Raw genomic sequence first — 21760 nt, 5'->3', positions numbered from 1 at the left:
AACATTTTCTCGGCCCAACTTCGCAAATCCCAGGCAGCCCGGGCTATTTTTTTTTTGCCTTTATAGTTTGGTTCCCGCCATCAAAGATCACGCAATCTTCATTTCACAGCGAGCGAGCAAGTTCTTCATTCTTCACCATCGGTAAGGTTCCTTTCTCTTCCATCGATGATGTGATTTTCATCATTTTCTTTCAATTTTCTTCTCTCTGCTGCATGATGTTTGGTTGCCGAGAAAATGTAGCACCCTAAGAAATTGAAAATGCTTCTAACACTGAATTGCGTTTGAGAGAAGATTGCCTCACGCTCCATAATCACGATAATTTCAACCTTCAAACCAGTGCATGTCTCTGCTAATCAATTCATCGTTCAATTTATTTCTGATTTCATCTGAAAATGCTTTTAGGAATAGGAACTAGGAATCTGAATTGGAAATGTTGAATGCCTCATGTTAATGACTGGTTCATGGAATTGAGAGGAAAATCCTGATAGATTCCAATTTTCTCATCTCGATTCTGAGTGTTTCTTTTGAAATCGATAGGTTTGAAGTAGCAATTGCAGTAAAGCGCTGATTGCTGTGGAGCATCATGTCAAATATTACTGTTTGTGCACGCTTTAGGCCTCTGACATCAAAGGAGAAGCAAAGCGGCGATGATTCTGTCTGCGTTCGGTGCATAGATGCTGAAACTTTCATTTTCAAGGTTTTTATCTCTCAGATTTTGCATCTGCTAGTTCTTCTTGATTCACTACTTACACTAGATCTGTGAAATTTATCACTCATAAAAGCAGAAGAGTGCATCACGAATTTGCTATGGATTCCGTTATGAATCTGAGTTAATTTTGGTCAGGATGAGAAGGATGAAGAATTAGAGTTTAGCTTTGATAGAGTGTTCTATGAGAAATCCGAGCAAGCTGATATCTACCAGTTCCTAGCTCTTCCCATAGTTAGAGGTACAACTTCAGTATTCTCATGATAAATTTACATGTCAATGCAAATGTTCAATAGTTTTTGCTTCCGTATGAAATTACAACTTCATTAGAGCCTAATAGTGTATCAACTTTGGTTAGATGAAACTTTTATTCACAGTTTGCATTGGGAAAATGACACTTGCCTTGAGTATAGATTTATCTTTTCTTTTGATATCACGATTTCCATTTGATATGTATTTCCATCAATGAAACAGATGCTGTAAATGCAATTAATGGGACAATTATCACTTATGGCCAGGTAAGATTCCATAGCATGTCCCTAACTTGCCATAACCTCTTCACTTAGTGTTTAAATTTCAAATTCTGTGCAAATATATCTCTTTTCAATAATTTTTGGTTTATATTTGGAAGGAGAAAGAAATGTTTACAGTATATCCGTGTTGAATTCCATGCTAGCTAATTGGAAGTAAGGAAAGAATACAGGATGCAAAAACTAAGCATTTTCCCTTTTAAATATTCAATGAAGAAAAAGTCCAAAATCACTAAGGCTTGCACTAAAGAATTCTGTTCTTATTAGTGATTTGTGCTTTGAAGTATAAGAAGAATTGCATGGATACTCAGAAAATTCCTCTTGGGATGTTTGAATCTTCAGTTTTACTGATGACACAAGAGAATAAATCAGCTGTGATTTTTCATTAGGAGGGTCAGCCGTGATTATGAATATTCTGTCTTTTATTTTCAAAACAACTTCTCAACATAATTCATGAATCTTTTTTCCTTGGACTCTCTAATTAAGATTTCGTATTTCTAAAATCAATTGCAGACTGGAGCTGGGAAGACATATAGTATGGAGGTGAAGTATTATCACATTAAAAGTGTGCTAAAATGATCTTATGAGACCTAAAATGCAGCAATTCAAATGAGTAATGACCACTTTTCTGAAGCAGGGGCCTAGTATACAAGAACGTGATGAACATAAGAAGGGGCTTCTTCCGAGAGTTGTAGAAGGACTTTTTCATTTCTTAAGAACTTCAGATGAAGACATGACATACTCAGTTGAATTGTCAATGGTACTGAGACACTTATTTATTATCACCAAAATCTGACTGGTTAAATAATCGGGTTATAGTAAGTGATTTTTTGAATTTGTTTGTTGTGATTGGTCCAGGTTGAAATCTACATGGAGAAAGTAAGGTATGTATCCAAAAACTAATTAGTTTTTCTCCCCTATAAAACTGCCTAGGGCGTAGTCTAGTAGTGGTTTCGGACTTTCAGTTCTCTGAATTTTAATGGAAAAGCTAGTTTTGATCTGAATTTCCAACTTCAGTAAAGTTTGTCTGCTTGTACAGGGACCTCTTTGATTTATCAAAAGACAATATAAAAATTAAGGAGAGTAAACTAGAAGGAATAATTTTACCTGCTGTTACAAAGGTGAGCTGTTTTCATGTGAACTTTATATAATTATATCTTATTTGAAAAACATAACTTAAGTAAATTAAGTGCAAGATCAATTGTGAGGTTTCACTTAAAAAAACATGTTAAAGCTGAAGAGTTGGATAAAATATTAGTTAAAATAGTAAAAATGATGTAGAATCATGGAAATCAGTTAAAAATTATATAAAATAAACTTTAGCATCTCACATGAGTTGGTCCATTAAAGTTGCTCTAAGTAACTTTAAGAAAATAAAACTGCACATTTGCTGTGTGTTATCAATTTCTCCTAGTGGTAAGCATTTGATTCCCCAAGTGGTACTAACATCCTGATCCATGACTCATGTATTGAGTGCAACCCCAAGCTTAACTGCCACTGGTTTTGAGAAACTTCAAGTAAAATTGCATTCCTGCTTCCCTCATGGGTATAACATCCCAACCCATGCTTGTAGTTAGCACAACTGCACATGCATGCATGTCTTCATGCTTTAAGTAGCCTAAGGCCGCTCTTATTTAGATTGGTATGATTCAGTGAGTAGAGTAGGTTGGAATATATGTGATTTTAAAAAGTCTTTCTTCCTTATAAGCTATAAGATGATTTGTTTTACAGAAAATATATAATTTGTGATTCTTATTCAATTGATGTCATATAGTACTGATAGGTCCCTTTAAGTTTTTTCTTCAGACCACTGTACTGGACCCTACTGAAGCATTGCAAGCCCTATCTGTAAGAAAAGAACAACTTTGGTTGCATTTTTTTGGATTTGGTTTTACAATGTCTTTTGGCTTCTAATTCTGATCTCTAATATGTAGAGGGGGATAGCTAACCGGGCAGTTGGAGAGACCCGTATCCTGCTTTGGCCCTCATAATATTATTCAGTTTTTAAAGTTATATAGTAATAAATTAGGGTAAATTACCTGCCTTCTTGAGGAAGTGAAAGTAGTGGCAGGAATGTCACTAGCATTCTGTAACCATCCTAAACATAAAACATGTAGAAATGAACGTGTCCAGCAGCAGAAGTCATTGTATTTACATATTCAATATCAAGCAAGTATTTTCCAGGGAGAAAAGGTATTGCTTTGTCCTACATCGCTGTGGTATTGCCTTGAAACCATTCTTAAACTCTGAGCTTGTGAACAGGACGAGGTTCGGAAAACTAATTCTAGTGGACTTGGCTGGGTCAGAGAAAGTGGAGAAAACAGGTGCTGAGGGAAGAGTTCTAGATGAAGCTAAGACTATAAACAAATCCTTGTCTGCTCTGGGGAATGTTGTAAATTCTCTTACATGTGGTCTGCAAGGAAAAGCAAGCCATGTCCCTTATCGTGATTCCAAGCTCACTCGAATTCTTCAGGATGCACTTGTTAGTTTCTCCCCTCCTGTAATGTATCAATTGTCAAATGATTTCCACTATTCAACAAATCAGTGTTCTGTATATGGTATCTCACAGGGTGGAAGTGCTAGAACTGCGTTACTCTGTTGTTGCTCCCCCAGTGCTTTTAATGCATCAGAGAGTCTCTCCACTCTTCGTTTTGGTGCAAGGTATGAGTCATCCAAGATTGCATTGAAGCAGAATCTCACTTCTCTTTTTCATAGGGTTACTTTGAATTGGTGAAAAAGGAAAGGAGGAGGACTGGAGGAGGATATAATGAAATGAAATGATATTTGTTGCTGTTGTTTGAATTGATTAAACTAAGGTGGAGTGAAATAAATCATGATGGGATCTATTTTATCATATTCCATTCAATAACTCAACCCCATTCCATCTAATATCTGAGTACTCGTGATGATTTAATTCAATCTCACTTCAAACTTGAAAAAAGAAAATTTCAAAGTTTTCTGGCTGGATGGAATAAAACTACTGACTTGCCAGAAATGGGTAGATGCTATTGACCTTACTGAGAGTACATAGGCTGAATTAGTAGTAACACTAATTTTTCGATCGTTTTGATAAACTGCTAGAGGTCAAGTAAGGGTGGTTTTTGGTCTGTTCTACTCTGCTGATGGGGTGTGCTCAATTTTGGATATGATGTTGGGAGCAGGGCGAAACATATAAAGGCATCACCTCGTCCCAATTGCTATGAAGAAAAGCGCGACTCAGGTTCCAGTGCTTCCTTTCCACCACCTCGTGTCAATGGCAATGAAGATAAATGCGACTCAGGTTCCATTGCTTCCTCTCCACCAACTGACGAGTCATCTGCTAGAATTTTAGACAAGGTGAGAATATTGTTATGGGATCCCTTATACGTCTTTGTAATTACAATTGGCAATAAAACTTCTGTTGATGCAGTTGAGGGAGAGGTTGAATGTTGAAGATGTGAAATTACTAGAGGAACTTTTCATACAAGAGGGCATTCTCTTCGATCCTTCATCAGTTGAAGAGGAGTTAGAAATAGAAGATCTAACCTTGCAGACTATATCCTCTCTGCAAGAAGCCTTGGAAAAGCTAACAGTTACTGTTGATGAGGTACTAGAAAAATGTGGTAGAATCTTTCTCTCACTGATAAAACTGTCTCACTGCTTTTACCTTCATCACTAGCTCACCACTATTGACTAGTTTTTTTAGGCAGCTTTATACCAGTTAGAGGTCCTATTCCTTAGGATGCTAAAAGAAGTCGATTATGATAATAAGGGAATACAAATGTTCATGTTGTTGCATACATAATTTTACAGCTCAAAAGAGAGAACAGCATTCTCAGGGCCAAAGTTGATGCCTCCACGACCACGAAATCTCTGTCCTACAAGGAAGCTATGATTTCAGGCATCCTATCTTTTTTCTCTAGCTGATTGGGTCACATTTCACCAAGACGATGGATGGAATCAAGTCATTAACTGTTCATCCATATACCATGCATTACCGGCCTTTGTTAAATACTACTTGTGGTACCTTATATGGTTACTAGTATAACATTAGCATTTTTTCACCACATGATGGTGCTCTCTCAAGTTTTAGTTACCCTCACCACCCACCCTAGTGCTGTTTTCCAAGCGAAAGAAACACATTAGCATTTTTTTCTTATCCCCCCTCTCCTGGACAATTATTATACTATAGTTTTTTTCTTTCTTTCTGTAAATCTGAACATTTTAGCGCGAGCTAGTCTATCATAAGAAAGATTTGCACTCACTTGCGTTAGTAGTAATGTAATCAATGTTGAGGGTGCACGATTTATCCAAGTCTGATTCATTTAAATGTTTATAAGCATAACATCGTTATTCAAAGAACAAGGAACAGTTTCCTTTTGGCTTTCACTTGCTTTTACACCATCTAAAGCAAGGTGTTTTTCATTCTTGTTTTTTGTTTTGTTTTGGGCTTCACGTTACCTATTTGAAGCAACTGATTGGCCGCACATATATAAAAGGCACCGAATCATTTTCTATCATAACAGTGTATATACAGAGCTATTATTTATTGGTATATATCCACCTATCTGGCTGGTAGTTGGTTCCATTTCAAACGAGTGCCATGGCTTCCAAGAATGTAATACTCCAACTTGTCTTATTTTCTTTTTGTTTGGCCATGGCGAATTCGGCCGAGTTCAGTTACCCTGCAGCTTTCAACTTCGGTGATTCAAACTCGGATACAGGTGACCTTGTTGCAGGGTTGGGCATTCAGCTTGGTCCACCTTATGGCCAGGAATATTTCAAAACACTACCTGAGAGGTTCTCTGATGGCCGTCTCATAGTGGACTTCCTAAGTAATGTTTAGCATCTCTTAAAATTACAGTTTATAACTTTTGCATTAATAATTTACTCAGCAAGCATTTCTACTTCATTAAGCACGAACATAGATAAATAATGAAAGAAGCTTTCTTAATATGGTATGCCAAAAAGAGTTTATAAGCTAAGTTACTTATAGCATGTTTGAAACAACTTCTCTTTTATAAGAATTAATTCTTAAACCTAGAAGTTATTCTTAAAAGCTTATCCCATAATTGATTATGACTTCAAAATCAATTGTAGAAGAGTTTCTAAACATGCACATCTTTTTCCCTCTGTTACCCCTATCTAGTCACTCATTATGGAGATGGTTTGACTTACTTTAATTTATTATAAAAATAATTAATTTTTTATTTAGGGCAATTTTTTTTTTGAAACTATTTAGTGCAAAATTAGTTACATTGTTATCCTGCCCTTAGATGGTTCAAAGCTTGATAATGATGACAGCCACATGAGAAATCAATTATTTAAATGCTGCGAAATTGCTTCTGAATTGCTTCTGCAGGGATTTAAGTCATTTTCGGTCAATTACTTTTTTTTACCAAAAAAAAAAGTTGCTGCTAAGTAATGACTTACTGGTTATTGATTTAATATAATAATAATGACTTACTTCAACTGAAAGTTTGATTCACCAAACTGCAAACAAACAAACACCTGCTATCTATATAGGAGATGTTTGAAACACAAGCAAACTTTGCGAGGCTTAAAACCTGTCCCTTCAATAATAGTCCATAGCCATGGCCACCATCACATGTATCCTTAGAACTCTTACCATCATTGTCATCTGTTTACCCTCTGCTAAATCAACCCACTTTGATTTACCAGCAGTTTTCAACTTTGGTGACTCAAATTCTGATACCGGTGCCCTTATTGCCGCCGGTATTGAGAGCCTTTCCCCGCCAAATGGACAGACCTACTTTCATGTACCATCAGGGAGATACTCCGATGGTCGCCTCATCATTGATTTCCTTAGTAATAAATGAATCTCCATAACCTGTTTGTGTTAATGTCCACATGATCTATGTCTTCCTCACATTCCTCAGTTTCTCTGTTTTCAAGTAGATGATTATTAGCATGTTTGGATTAGTTCCTCTTTCATCAGAATCAATTCTGGAACTCAGGAGTTACTCACATAATCTTCTCTCTAGAATTGATTCTGACTTTAGAATCAACTGAAGGATTTCCAAACAGCACTATGTCTCTTATGTCTCTTTTTCCTATATTGCATTTTCTTTGCTTTTGCTTTTCCTAATGATGCATGGCTCCATGTGGTTTTGGTTGTTTGATTGCAGTGGATGCAATGGACTTGCCATTCCTAAATGCCTATCTGGATTCAATAGGTTTGCCAAATTTTAAGAAAGGTTGCAACTTTGCTGCAGCAGGATCAACTATCCTTCCAGCAACTGCATCATCCATCTGCCCCTTCTCCTTTGGGATTCAGGTGTCTCAGTTCTTAAGATTCAAATCTCGGGCTCTTGAATTGCTTGCAAAAGGTCTCTGCTAAATTAATCAAATGTCTTCAAAAAGTTCAAACATCATTAAATTTCATCACCACTTCATCATATCAATTAAGGTTGATCTATATCTCATTCATTCATGCTAACTAAAATCATTACAATAACGTTTCAGGCAGGAGATTTGATAAGTATGTCCCAAGTGAAGATATTTTTGACAAGGGGTTGTACATGTTTGACGTTGGCCAGAATGATCTTGCTGGTGCATTTTATTCAAAAACATTGGACCAAATACTTGCCTCAATTCCTACAATTCTTGTAGAATTTGAAACTGGAATAAAGGTTGGTGTCAAATTACCTGCTTTAAAATTTCTAGAATTCCATTGGTTATATACATAGTTTCACTGAGATTAACATATACAAGTTCTCAATTTCTGTAATTTGTTTGTTAGAAACTCTATGACGATGGGGCTAGATATTTCTGGATACACAATACAGGCCCTCTCGGATGCTTGGCTCAGAATGTTGCCAAATTTGGAACTGATCCATCAAAGCTTGACGAACTAGGATGTGTTAGTTCACACAACCAGGCTGCTAAAACCTTTAATCTACAGCTTCATGCTCTCTGCAGTAAATTGCAGGCCCAATATCCAGATGCAAATGTCACATACTTTGATATCTTCACCATAAAATCTAACCTCATTGCAAACTATTCTAGATACGGTTAGTATCTCCTGAAAATTATATTTATCTGCCACATTTCAATTTTACCAAATTTCATTGTTTTGGCCTTCGGAACTCCGCCTATGCTGTGTCATAGTTGATTCTAAACCCAGGTGAATGAGGAAGGTTATGTTAGGCCTGCAGCAAGCAACTTAAAATTGGCCATATCTTTAACGTGGATCACCCGATTCATGTAGCCGATCTCAATTAATGGGATAAGGCTTTAGTTGTTGTCATTTTTTTTATCTTCAGATAACTACATTGTTTGTGGGAGAAACGGTGGGAGAATTAAATTTGTTTGATGATATGTTTGCAGGGTTTGAACAACCTATTATGGCTTGTTGTGGATATGGAGGTCCACCATTGAACTACGACAGTAGAGTTAATTGTGGGCAAACAAAGACCTTGAATGGAACCACCATTACAGCAAAAGCTTGTAATGACAGCACTGAGTATATAAACTGGGACGGGGTTCATTACACCGAGACTGCAAATCAATATGTTGCATCACAGATTCTTACTGGGAAGTACTCTGACCCTCCTTTCTCAGACAGAATGCCTTTCCTTCTCAAGCTCAAGTTCTGACTTCTGAGTAATATGTTCATTGTTATAATTATTTGATTCTTTGTGTGCTGTTATAGTGAAAGTAATAGCTGATTGTAACTTTGAATCACAGTCAAGCTCATAGTAATGACAGCCTTTTAAAGATTGGTCCAAAGGACTATGTAACATAGTCTGCGTGATAATGTTCAAGGATTTGAAATTTTATACATTCAGGCTTTCATCATATGGTGTGTATACAAGTGGACCTTTTGGGATAAGCACATATGGTATTTGTTCTAGTTTGTTTTTTCAATCTCAGATTGTGGGCCTCTCTCGTCAGGAAGATCCTCTAGAGCTAGACGCCCCGCTCAGTAGTTTAAATGTGCTTTCTATTCCATTAAAAACAATTGTTCTATGTCTATTTCATAATTCTTTTTACCTTGTGCTCCGAGTCAACCTGGTCTCATCTAACTTAAGCCCCATCTTATTTAGACCCATATATCTAATTCATGACTTTGAGAAGAAAAAGAAATTATGGGGCTAACTGAAAAAAAAAAAGTATGAAAAAGTAATTCAAAAATCTAATTATGGTTAGATTGGAGAGTTGCATACCAAGTTCAATCCCCTTAAATAATCGAGTTGGAAAAAAAATACTAGTTGAGAGACTTAACCCCACTATAACATGAATGTTTTCGACTCGAACATGATTGTCTCGCGTGGAGGATATCCTTAAAGAAAGAAAAAAAGTTAAGAGCTTCATAAGCCCACTTCAAATATGGTCAAGGCCCATAATTGTCTTGCGCCGTGAGCCCAAATCTCGAGTGACGGGGAAGGCCCGTGTTTATGTTCATGTTGGGGGTGATAGGTGGTGGCTGCAGTGGAAGCGAAAGCGGTTATCGGAAGTTATGGCGACGGAGCAAGAGCACGAGCTCGAGCTCGAGCTCGATCCGTCTCTCCCTTGTTGCCGCAATCTCCTTTCTGCAATTCTAGCTATGGAGCCTTCCGAATGCTTGATCTCCCATGCCAGGTTCCTTTCTCTTCTTCACTTCTTCCTGCTCCTTCCTCCTTTCACTTTCTTACTTAGAGTTGCATTTGCAGAGCGTGTGGCGGAGGCTTAATCACCGAGCAAGTTCAACAGTTCATCTGGGACCATTGCCTATCCACTCCTGTAAATTTCAAATTCCTCTACTCTTTCTCCTTTTGAATTCTTCATATGATGATTGCGTTTCCTTGCATTGCTCTGTTTGATTGATTGGACACAATGCTGAATGAACACAGGGTGATTTTCATGCTCCTTACTTGAAGAATTTTGTTAAGAAACTTATCTGGCAAGTTGAGTTCGATCATGGCTATGTGTTGGACCAACTTTATGAACTGTATGCTCAGTACATGACATCCTTTAAGGTTTTTCTCTTTAGGTTTTAACAACAATCGTTTTTCTACCTGCGAATGGTTGGTCTTAGGTTTGACAATTTTGTTTTTGTCATTTTTTTTTAATAGGATGATAGTTTTAGCAAAAGAGATGCAAGAATCTGCAAGAGAATTTCATTTCTTTTTCCTGATGGTAAGTAAATTATAAAATCATAATTCCGGTGACGGTTCTCCATTCGTTCTTATGATGTTATTTATTTCAGCTTACCGTTGGTTGGTAACTTGTATGCATAGGTTGTTCTGAACTACTAAGTTGTCCGCCCTCGAGGGAACTGGTCTTTCCATTGCAATGTTCTCTGAACATGCTTGAAGGTGATACCGGGTAAGCTCATAATTCATTCCTTAAAAAAAAATATTGTAGAATGCCAAATTTCAAGGTTGTTTTGTTACTGATTGTATATTTGTTCAGTATGTGGGTAGTTTAATTGTTTCTATCCGTAAATCCTGTTTGTCAATAGGGTGTTTTGAGTTAAACGTGCATACATTAGCCATGATACTAAATGTCAATCAGTTCTCTTGCTTTTTGAATCATATATTGAATTCAACAAGGCTGCTGATTTGGGAATTTGTTTGCTTGCTCTATGGTTTTTATTAGTTGTGCTCCCACTATGCATATGCCACGTGTACGTAGTATGTTTTGAAAGCTCACTTTCTGAAAGTTGGTATTGGGGTTTGGCTGTGCAGGTGCTCCATATGGCCATCAAGTCTGTTTCTGTCTGAGTTAATACTTTCTCATCCAGAATTATTTTCTAATAAATCATGCTTTGAGGTCAGTTACGTGTTTAAGAGCTTGTTGAATCTTGTAGCAGTTTTAATGCCAAACAATCATGAATAGTCCTTGCATGTGATGTTACAATTATGTGATCATGTCCACTTAGCAGAGAAGCTCTAAGAAATTTTTGTGCACTCGCAATAGCTGAAGTTTCCATGTTCTGTTTGTAACTTTCTTTCATTTCATTTGTTGCATTATTTGAGAGGCTTTCAGCTGTTCTTATTATACCTTGTTGCACTTACCTAAAATTTGAAACAGATTGGTTCAGGAGTTGGCTTAGTTGGATTATGTCTTGCCCATGTGAAAGCTTCTAAGGTATAGCCAACTATACTCGATTGCTTCTGCATGAAACTTTTAAACAAAGGAATTTTGTGTTAGTATGCTTTAGAACAGAGTCAGATTTAAAGTAGCAAAAATGCTATGGATTTTTTATATTGGGTGATTTTATTGTAGTCATATTTTGTCAACATGGAATTAAGTTCTTGTCTTTCAACAGGTTACATTAACTGATGGTGACCTATCAACTTTAGCTAACATGAAGTTTAATTTGGAGTTGAACAACCTGAATGCTGAAACTGACACGTCACAAAGAAACAAAGATCCAAGCACGGTGAGTCTTAATTTGCACAGGTTGGATTTTGCTTATATAAGTGTAACCCTCACAGCATGGATTTCTCAGGTTTTGTGTATGATATTAGGCTCTTGGCTAAAAAATTATAAATACTAAATAATAATTTCTAATGTTTTAAATCTTTGATTTATCTCCTAGAGCCATGCTTACTCCATATTTTTACCACACCCCCTTATCCATATTTTCAGTAGTTTCCGGTGCATAGTTCCAACATATGATTGTGTATTTTGTTCATGAAAGATTAATCTTTAAATTATCATTTTCAAATTTTTTTATCCTTTCATTCGCAGTCTAGTCTATGCTGATAAACATTTATAAAAACTAAAATCAAAGCTGTCTGGTGTAGACTAGATGGGATCTGCACCCTTTGATTCCTCTCGATTTAAGTAGTACTAGTATATTGTATGGATAGTGCAAAAGTTAATCTGAATTGTATATGTCAATGTTATCAAATAGCGGCTATAGAGGCGCTACGCCGCTATAGCGTAGCGGATTTTTGGCTAATCGCGACGCCGCTATTGCCCACTATAGGGCGCTATTCGCTGCTAAATAGCGGATTTTTGGCTCACCGCGATTGCAATTTGACAACACTGATTTGTCATGGTTCTGCTGCTATATGATGTGCACTGATTCACTTATCTCAGGTACAATGCCTGTATCTGCCATGGGAATCTGCATCAGAAAGCCAACTCCAAGATATCATGCCAGATGTTGTGTGAGAGTTGAACTTTAAATTTTATTTTACCTCTGGGATTTAAAGTTATTTCTTATACTGCTCCTTAAAATTGGTTAAGATGTCATTCTTATTATATTTTTATTTCAGTATGGGTGCAGATGTGATATATGATCCAGTTTGCCTGCCACATCTTGTTCGAGTACTTACCATTCTTTTGAATCGGATGATTTGCGGAGAGTGTACAAGTTGTAAGCGCCTCTCTCCAAACGGTAGAGACGAAAATGGTGAACGTAATTATAAAGATGCTAGTGACAGATCCGAAGATAGATGCAAAGCAGTTAATAAGGATGGCTGTGATGGCCGGTCGAAGGAAGCACCAGTGGCTTATATTGCATGTGTTGTGCGGAATGTTGAAACTTTCAACTATTTTCTTTCTCTTGCGGACCAAGCTAAGCTCGATATTATGGACCTAACTGATTCACTAAAGCCCGTAAATCTCCTCCAGTACATGCAGTCATACAATCAAACTGGTGTAAGATTACTTCGTATCACTTGCAGTCATACAATCAGGCAAGTATAAGATGATCACTTGTCTTTCACATGTTATCATTTCCTTTGTTACTTGAAAAGTTCTGAGATATATGGTGAGTAAATCGATAGAGACAGGCCTAAGTGTACAAAGTTTGTCAAAAACTTGCTAAGGATAGAATTAGAAACCCATGATTTGAAATACTTTGTTTTGATCTTGAACTATAGGTAGGCACATTAAGCTACTCTCAGTATTCCATTCATGTTGAACGCCATGTCAATTTTCTATTCAGATTCCTGAAAGTTATTCTCAGTCTTTCTACTTATTGTCTTAGAAAAGTTGATGAATGCTTAGACGAAGGATGATGAAACCAGAGCTCTATGATTCGAAAAAATTGTAATTCATTCACTTAGTGCCAAAACTGGTACATGAGTTATACAAGAACAAGAAGTGTCCCACATCAACGAAGTGGGAACCAAAAGAAGAATCATGGTCTAACTACTAACTCAAGTAACTACTATTAGCTAACAATATTAACAGATTAACTGCCATTTTAACTTCTTGTAACTAACTTTAGTGTATTACATAACTGGTATGGTTGGTTCTTCAAATTGTATCAATTCCGAATTCCGAATAGAAGAGGGTACTTTTATTTGCTATTGTGAAGAAGGGCATGTTGAATTGAATCTTGACAATAATTAATCTCAAAAGCTTTTCAGCAGTTTTTTATGTGGACCAACACAAGGTATAATCACAATCACTTTTCCCCCTTCAATTATTAATGTCTTTCCGCTTTTATATCATTTCCTATTTTGGGTTGATTGTCAATTGTTTTGAAGTTTGTGTCTTTTTCTTCTTTTGTACTGGTGATGAAAGAAAGTAAGTCACTGTTTCCATTGTGGTCTCCGTGATATGTCATTAAATTATTGGCTGCAAGGCTTATTGCGTCTCTTTTTGTATTTTACCTATTTTCTTCATAGATGTGATACAAACCCAATCTATTTGTCTTGACTTTTGATATAAATGATACTTACATGGTATGTATCATATGAGAATGATGTTCTTACGTGAGAACATGAGAATAACTCATGACCGTTAGATCTAATAATGAACGGTTAAGTTTAAAACATGATGAACATGACATTTTTAAGTTGTCATGTGATCATTAAATTGTTTTAATCTTGACCGTTTATGATTAGATCTGACGACCATGATTTATTCTTATGTTCTCACATAAGAATATCATTCTCATATGATACATCCCCTATCCATAAGTGCTTATTAATAAATACTGATCACATAATGATAAATGCTTATTTATAAGCTTATTTGATAAACTTGTTGAAATAAACTCAAATGCAACTAATATGGAGGTATAAGCACTCATGCAAAACCTTATGAAAAGTTTATCAAAATAAGCTTTTAGAAGTTCCAGTGCATGTTTGAAAGTTCTTTTTGAGGTCAAAATTATTTTTAGGGAGAATCTTATGAGTAGCTTTTGAGTTCTAGTTCTGAGTGTCAAAAAACTCAAAATGTTCATTATCACAAATAATATTCTATTTATCTATTATTTTTTTTGTTTGATTAAAATAACCATACTTTTGCCTTCAACCTAATCATACGTGAAAGAGGGAAAAAAATTTGAGTTGGAATCTTTGAACGTAATGTTCCCCACAGCCACAAGACAACAAGGAGATGATGACAAACTGGTGTTAGAGTTGGAATCTTCTAAAGACAACCTGGGGCTTCATCAACAACCAGTGAATTTTTATTGAATCTGGCAATTAAAAACTGGGTGACGACACCTAAAATATAATGCAAGTTACAGTAAAATCTGAAAAGGACATGAATCACACAATCGTGATCTTTTCTATTACTGTGCTATGCTTCTCGTCACAATTCACTAGTTTATTTTCCCTGTGACGATAATATTTTCATTATCAGACGGCGTCTTCGGTGGGTTACTTTAAAAGTGACTCACCGTGGTACACTTTAATTTTAATAGTCAATGACAATAATGCCCATAAATATTTTTCATCTTCCCAATTTTTTTTTTATGAATCACAAGTTGGCCGGAATCCATGGAGGAAGTAAATGTGCATCATCACCGGCAGCCCTCCACCGCCTCTCATCCGCTGGAAAATACCCCTCCATATTTCCCCCTTTTGTTCCATCCATTAATGACCTAGTTGTTTGTTTTCAGATCAGATCTATTCTTTTTGCTAGCAAAATTAAGGGAGGGTGACATTTACAGTAACAATTTCAGGTTTTCTTACATACCCATTTCTTTTTCTTCTTCTTTTTTTCATTTGCAGCATAAACAGATTCAGATTCATTCGTTTCATCACCAGATTTGTGAGTTTGGATCTTTTAGCTCTTTTCTTACATTTTCCTTTTTGTTGATTTGGGAGAGAGAGAGTGAGATGTATCACGAAACTCAGCCACCATGTAGATCTGCATCACAGAGGGTTGCTGGGTCACCGGAAAATTGATCGGAGGCGCTTGCTTGAGTCACCGTCGGAGATGACAACGTCCACCGGAGCTCTTGGTGGTGCTGCTAGTTTTGGAACTGGAACAAAGACCGTAGAGAAAAGGATAATATTGGAATGCAAGTTTAAAATTACTTAAAAATATCTAAATCTAAACCGTTGATTTTTTTATTATTATATCTAAAGGTATATATTCAACTGGACCACCGTGTGCCAATTTTTAAGTGTACCACCGAAGCCAACACCCATTATCATCTGACACTACTTTATTCCTAAAGTTGAAATGTGAATGATTTATGCTTCATGTGATGGGAAATTGACTAATCTTGATAAGGATATAAAGATGATTTGTTTAGTTTTAGAAAACAGTCGGTTTACATATAAACAAAACTTGATTAAGTAGAACCAAAACTTGAGAATATATTAAAAATTTCAAACATAAAGAACAAGTACCAGACGTTCTATTATTGCTTAGGCTAGTTGAAACTAGAACATCCTGTTGTAAAATTTGAAAAACAGTAGTTGAGGTAGAAGATCCTTTATATGAGTGGAAACAAAAATCTATACCATTATTGTTTAGGATATGAGTAAAGAATGAATTTCCACTTAAATAAAAAAACAAGCACAAGATCTAGCATGTTTGGATTAACTTCTCTTTTGTCATAACCAATTCTCAAATTTAGAAGCTATTCATATCCCTAGTTTCTGCTCAAATTTTTAAACATGTACATTATAGTTGAATGGTCTCTGCTGAAAAAGCTAGTCCATTATACTCAAGCAATCATCATGCTAAGCTCAAAGTTCCATGATGAAATAAATCAACCAAGGGAAAACTTTTTTACCTAGACAAGTTACTGTATTTTCTTACTTAAAACCATTCAAAAAAACTTCTGAAATTAAAATAGTATCCACAGAAAGGTTCTCACTTTAAAGAACAGTTTTAAATGCATTTGTAGCTTTATTGCTGTTGAAGATATTCGATGACCCCACTACAACTGAACTTTCTTGTGTTTTTTTCCACCTGGGAATTTGCCTGTGAACATCGTACAACTGGATGGGGCCATTATTTTCACCTTCAACTCCCTAATCATTTGCATCTTTTAGTAGTTGTTAAAAGTAATATAGACTCAGAAAGTGAACGAGAATGAAAAACGGGATATACATACATACACGAGTAATGTTTAATACACACCTCTCTTTTGAGGTCTCTTTTGAGGTGGAGAGGTGGAATTGTGAGAGAGATAGGAAGAAAAAAAAAAGTAAGAGTGAGAAAATATAAGATGTGATAGATGATAAGATGAGAGAGATAGAAATAAAAAGATGTGAAAATTGAGTGTTTAAAAAATGAGGTGTGTATATATCATTACTCATACATACACAACCACATCTTTTTGTTCTTGTTTCATTCTCCCTTTCTTCCTCGGTGTCATGATGATACTTGTCATTGATCTCTTTTTGAAATTTATGTAAAAGTAGAAGTTTTAGAAAAGAATTCCATCATATAATACATGTACATTTAGAAGCTACATTTATCTGTAGATTCTATGTTTCATTTGATTCAGTCATCTTGATAATGATGATATATAGTGTTGACGACCTTATCTTCTTGGTTCTGTTCTTCTGTGTGAAGCATAGAAAATCAATGCATGCAGGGAAAGTTTAGCTCTTCTAAAGTTGTGATTCTTCCAATGCAACTCCACATGTAGAGCAGATAAAACTATTTCCCTTTTACCTTTTGCTCCAAGTCTAGGTTGTGTTTGTATTTCTATTAGCACACGTTTCAACAACTTGAATGTGCTTTTCGGCCAATTCAGTCTCTTATGTGATTGGAATGAACGTGTTTCTTTTTTTTCAATTTGACCGTAAATACAAAAACACACTATCATGTCAGCTTTCCTTCAGAATATAATGCAAATTTGATTTCTTGTTATTTTTTGTTTAATTAATTTTACAGAAAATTACTAAAGTAATGCTCGAGTCAAATCATAAAAAAAGTAGCTCTGAGAAAAGTGCAGTGCTGATTAATTAGATAATTCTGATGTTTTTGGGAATTATATAGAATCTTGAAGATTTGGAGTCTTAAACCCCTTCTGTTCCTTGCATTTGAAGAAAAGGAACTCCCTAATGAAGTTGAGTTGGTGTTTATCTCACATTAGCTACTGTTGATTAAGAGACAAGAATGAATATCAGATCCGGATTTTTTTTCAACTACAGTTTAGCTGTAAAAATTGCAACTAAAACAAATAAAAGGAAAAAAAAAAGGACTAAATAGTATGTGAAAATCTCTTGAAATCTCTTCCTACCATTTCCATTCAAATTTGTTTAGATATATTATCAACTTGGGTGTGACTATGTGGCTCGTGGTTGAGACCGAAAGGACCTACCACTATGAAATATAGGTAGGCAAAATTTATTGACCCACACTCTAATATGTCAAAAACACAATACACAACTTGCATGTTTGAATCAGTTTTTTTTTTCTCAGAATCAATTCTATCACCAAAACATATTCAAGAAGCTTAACCCCAGAATTGATTTTGGTGTTGTGATCACTTATAGAAGCTACTCACAACCTTCTCAGGCATGTCCCGCACCCATAGAAAAATAGAACACAGGTAGAAAAGAGAAAACATATCAAAAGTAGCTAGCAAGAAAGACAGATATAAGAAGGAATAAAACCAAAAACTTCCAACAAGGAGCCCCCACATGGAGGCACTATCATTAGATTAACAAAGGGAGAAATGAACAGCCATTGCAATAATTAGGTACAAGAGGAAAAAAGAGAGAAATTAATATCCACCATCACCAATAGGGTAGGTCTTGAGGTTAAAAAGAAAGGTTCAAACTTCAAATTATATATGTTTGGATTCACGTTCAGATCATTAAAATCAATTCTGCTACCACAAAAGCTACTTGGAGTAGCTTCTCCCATAATCAATTATCTTTCCACCATGAAAATCTACCATGTAACAAACATGCACTTAGTTCAAGTTTAGATCTTAGTTCAAATTTGACTCTTGTTGAATCCTATCCAGCATTTGATATATAGCTGCAGCTATCTCATCCACTGATCCCAGCTTGCAATCATCTTCCACCTACAACAAAGTTTTTCAACAACACACTTCACTTTAGCCAGAGAGACACACAGCTAAAGTGTTTGTGGAAAGTGAACAAAACAAGACACAATAGACAAACCTTAACACTGATAGAGTATAAGACAATTTCTCCAGTGGTAGTGACATTCAGGTGCAAGATTGTGAGACGCATACCATGCAAACTAGAGACCATCTTCAAGAGCTGCTTTGGAAATTTCTTGGATCTTATCTTGAGATTTGCATGGCTCTCCACCATTATCACTTCAATGTCAGCAATCCCAGATTGAACTGCACTCAATTGTTCACCCTTGCCTGTGGAAGTTTCACAGCCACTACCACCACTTGTTGAGTACTGTGGAAAGGTGAAGAACTCAGAAAAGGGCTTATTTGAATTTGCATTTGCAATTGCCATTACATCAGATTTCCCCTCCTTTTCTTTCTGAACACCTAGAAATTGCAGCTTCTGCTCAAGCTCCTTAACAAAATTAATAGCACCCCCAATAATTGATGCTTGATCACCCTGCACTCATCAGTGAAGAAAAAAAAACTTTAAGTAACCCAAAAGCAAAATCATATTTTTAAGCATGACCCAAAATCAATTCTGATAAGAAGCTTCTATTAGTAGTTGATTCGTACTAGCAGCTTCTGGATGTTATAATTGATTCTGACGAAAGAGAAACTGATACAAACATGTTATAAACAACAAAAACTTAAATGAAGTACCCTTGGGACATAAGATTCAGGCATGATTGAGCGAAGAACAGAGAGATACTCATTCATTTGCTTTCTTCTGTTGCGCTCTACAGCAATGTGAGTCATTCTCTGGTTCTCAATTTCTTCCTTGTTCTTTCTGCTTCTGGCTCTGCGCCTCTTGGGAGGAGAAGGGGTTGAAGTTGAGCTATCTAAGTTGTGAGTGTTGCAGTTGCTGGCATCTGAAGATGGATTTGACATGTTCTGCTCATTCTTGTGTGGTAGTTCCACTTCCATGGATTGTGGACTCCAATCTACACAAGGGTAATTTTCTGTTTGGTTCTCGAGAAAACTGCAGATAGAAATAGAACCACCTTGTTGTTCTTCATTTTCAAGGTTTAAGTTGAAATCCTCGTAGCCCCAGTTGCTTAATTCAACATCTGCTAACAAGTTGTGGTCTTTAATTCCATAACCAAACGGGTCTTGTGGTTGTGGATACACTACTGCTTCTAATGCCATGGCTCTTACCTTTCTCACACATGCACAGGATTTTGATGCAGCAAAAGAAGAAGATGAAGAATATTTAAAAAGCCATGTTGATGTGGTGTTCACTTCAGTACTTTTGAGCTTATATATAAAGGGCATTGAGGTGAAGATAAAAAATATGGACAGTATCTTGCACGTGAAATAGAGTAGAACTTGTATTTGGCAGACAAAGATACAAGTGGAATTTGAGAATGTGAGGAGAGAAGGGATTTGCAACATTAAATTGTTATTCATGTCAAGATTATTTGAATGAAAAAGATGTATTCAGAAAAGTTTAAGCTACCTCATTGTGTCATCAATAGTGTCAATGATAGGTTAACACATAACTTTTTCTTGGTAAATTCTGTGGTACCCTCAATTTTTGTTGGGTATGGTACCCCATTAAGTAATTCTATAGATTATTATCATGTTATTCAAAATAAATACTATATTTTTAGATTTTACTTTACTTGTCAATTAACTTTATCTCATGAAATTCATTTTTTGATTAAAAATGTACGAGTGGTGGAAACGAATGATGGTGATGGAGATGCGCGTAAAATGATCATGATAGATGGATGCACAGAGCTCAGAAAATACAACTTTCAAATCTCACGTCCCTAAGAATGGAATGCTGCATTACTACGATAGAACACAATCAAAATTTTAACCAGTACATGAGTCTTTATTGTTGAACCGACTCATTTTGGGTACCACACCTTAGTCTGGCTTAAGGTACCACAGCAATCACCCTTTTTCTATTATCACATTTTCACGTATTTTTTCTTTTTATCACATTACATATTATATTTTTTAATTTTTTCTTCTCTTTTTATGTCTCCATAAGGTAAAAGTGGATAGGCATGGAAATTTCATTAATCATGATTCCTTATTCCTTATTGTATATACACATTATAAAATGAGAGACAAAGAAAATGTGTGCATGCATGAACTTCAATATTAAGAAGAAATAACTTGTCCTTATCATTAATGTTGAGACAAGTGGTTAGTAGCTTAATTAATTATCTTTAAGTAACTACTCAATTTCAAGTATTTACAATATAAATAAATAGATGAATAAAATATGCTATGATGTTCATCTTAACGTGTGTGGTGGACAGTGGCAAGTGTGGTTGAGAGCACTTTGGTGTAGAGACGAGGGAGACACATGTGTAGTCTGACGCTCAACTCAGTAATGGATTAGAGAGAGAATAATCTTTAAGTCTAAAAGAACAATGTAAAAGTAATTATGAGTAATGCATAAATTACAATACTGATGAAGCTTGTATTATAGAACTCAAAGTGATCAATTTAAGAGACGGTCTATCATTGCAAACCTATTGTGTTGGTGACTTTGATGTGTTAGCCATGTTTCAGAAAACTTGACCATTAACTCTAACAACGTAATCTTTTCTTCAAGATGAATGATGGTTTTGTCTTGGTCGTCATAGCCGACGCCTTGGTCGTCATAGCCGACCAGCATGACATTCACTTAATTGTGAGCATTTTGGGCCAACCACAACTATAGCGGGCCGATGACCGTTGGGCCCTCCCAAAATAGATATGATAGGAGTTTTGCCTCTTTAAATATGAATTGGAACAAACAAGTAATTATGATTGGTTCAAGTGGTTGATATCTGATTTTTCAAAAAAGGTTTTGAGTTCGAGTTATACCTGTGAATTGTCTCAACTCGAATAATATCCTCTACATGTGTGGTCAAATCCTGCATCTAAACTAAAATGGAGATTCTGCAGTCCAGGGAGAAGCAGCCAGGTCTAGTTATGTCACGTTCACATATTGGTTTTCAATTTGCACATATTTTGGTAAGACATTAATTAGTAGCCCATGTTACATGTTTCCTTCCAAAAGAAAAACAGTTGATGCAAATTGAAGTCTTTGTATCCCAGGATGCACGGTCCAAATTATGAGGACGAAAATGATGTTCGTCACGAGTCACGATTGATAGCATATAATTAAAACAACTTGATTCTGGGAGTTGCATTAAATTCAATCATATGGAGTAACTTTTTTTTTAAGGAATCGTATAACATTATTCAAACAAATTTCAAAGTATTCTGTGGTACAAAATGGAACACGAAGGGCATTGTCGTATTATTGTTAATTTAGGC

At 35.8% G+C, this 21760-nt stretch overlaps 4 protein-coding genes across 6 annotated transcripts; 3 read left to right on the top strand and 1 right to left on the bottom strand.

Annotated features, from left to right (window-relative positions):
- Positions 1-546: 546 nt before the first annotated feature.
- LOC130732740 (kinesin-like protein KIN-1) lies at positions 547-5568 on the top strand. The gene is made up of 15 exons (XM_057584732.1): positions 547-697; positions 845-947; positions 1181-1224; positions 1750-1779; positions 1874-1996; positions 2095-2120; positions 2276-2357; positions 3043-3084; positions 3171-3204; positions 3354-3429; positions 3499-3718; positions 3806-3897; positions 4398-4572; positions 4646-4822; positions 5029-5568. Exons 1-15 carry the CDS (start codon positions 584-586, stop codon positions 5140-5142), a joined length of 1452 nt encoding a protein of 483 aa, XP_057440715.1. The 5' UTR covers positions 547-583; the 3' UTR covers positions 5143-5568.
- A 185-nt stretch (positions 5569-5753) lies between these two features.
- On the top strand, positions 5754-9036 carry LOC130731212 (GDSL esterase/lipase At1g54790). 3 transcript variants are annotated; one of them, XM_057583433.1, is made up of 6 exons: positions 5754-6055; positions 6801-7044; positions 7365-7565; positions 7702-7868; positions 7979-8249; positions 8566-9036. In XM_057583433.1, exons 1-6 carry the CDS (start codon positions 5819-5821, stop codon positions 8832-8834), a joined length of 1389 nt encoding a protein of 462 aa, XP_057439416.1. In that variant the 5' UTR covers positions 5754-5818; the 3' UTR covers positions 8835-9036. The 3 variants fall into 3 exon arrangements, with proteins under 3 accessions (XP_057439416.1, XP_057439415.1, XP_057439414.1); XM_057583432.1 differs by lacking the exon at positions 6801-7044 and having other exon boundaries at positions 5754-6050; XM_057583431.1 differs by lacking the exon at positions 5754-6055 and having other exon boundaries at positions 6709-7044.
- A 549-nt stretch (positions 9037-9585) lies between these two features.
- On the top strand, positions 9586-13143 carry LOC130731211 (uncharacterized). Its single transcript, XM_057583430.1, has 10 exons — positions 9586-9819; positions 9891-9960; positions 10071-10196; positions 10293-10356; positions 10458-10545; positions 10908-10992; positions 11254-11310; positions 11492-11605; positions 12271-12341; positions 12450-13143. The coding sequence occupies exons 1-10, from the start codon at positions 9698-9700 to the stop codon at positions 12880-12882; spliced, it is 1230 nt and encodes a 409-aa protein (XP_057439413.1). The 5' UTR covers positions 9586-9697; the 3' UTR covers positions 12883-13143.
- A 4863-nt stretch (positions 13144-18006) lies between these two features.
- Positions 18007-19772, bottom strand: LOC130731210 (transcription factor bHLH94-like). Its single transcript, XM_057583429.1, has 3 exons — positions 19139-19772; positions 18516-18935; positions 18007-18415 (listed from the first exon to the last, which is right to left on the bottom strand). The coding sequence occupies exons 1-3, from the start codon at positions 19748-19750 to the stop codon at positions 18320-18322; spliced, it is 1128 nt and encodes a 375-aa protein (XP_057439412.1). The 5' UTR covers positions 19751-19772; the 3' UTR covers positions 18007-18319.
- Positions 19773-21760: the final 1988 nt, after the last annotated feature.

Source organism: Lotus japonicus, chromosome 1 (assembly GCF_012489685.1).
Source record: "Lotus japonicus ecotype B-129 chromosome 1, LjGifu_v1.2".
Classification (NCBI taxonomy): Eukaryota; Viridiplantae; Streptophyta; class Magnoliopsida; order Fabales; family Fabaceae; genus Lotus; species Lotus japonicus.
Note: the sequence above shows the minus strand (reverse complement) of the source record. Positions and strands in the feature narration are given on the sequence as shown.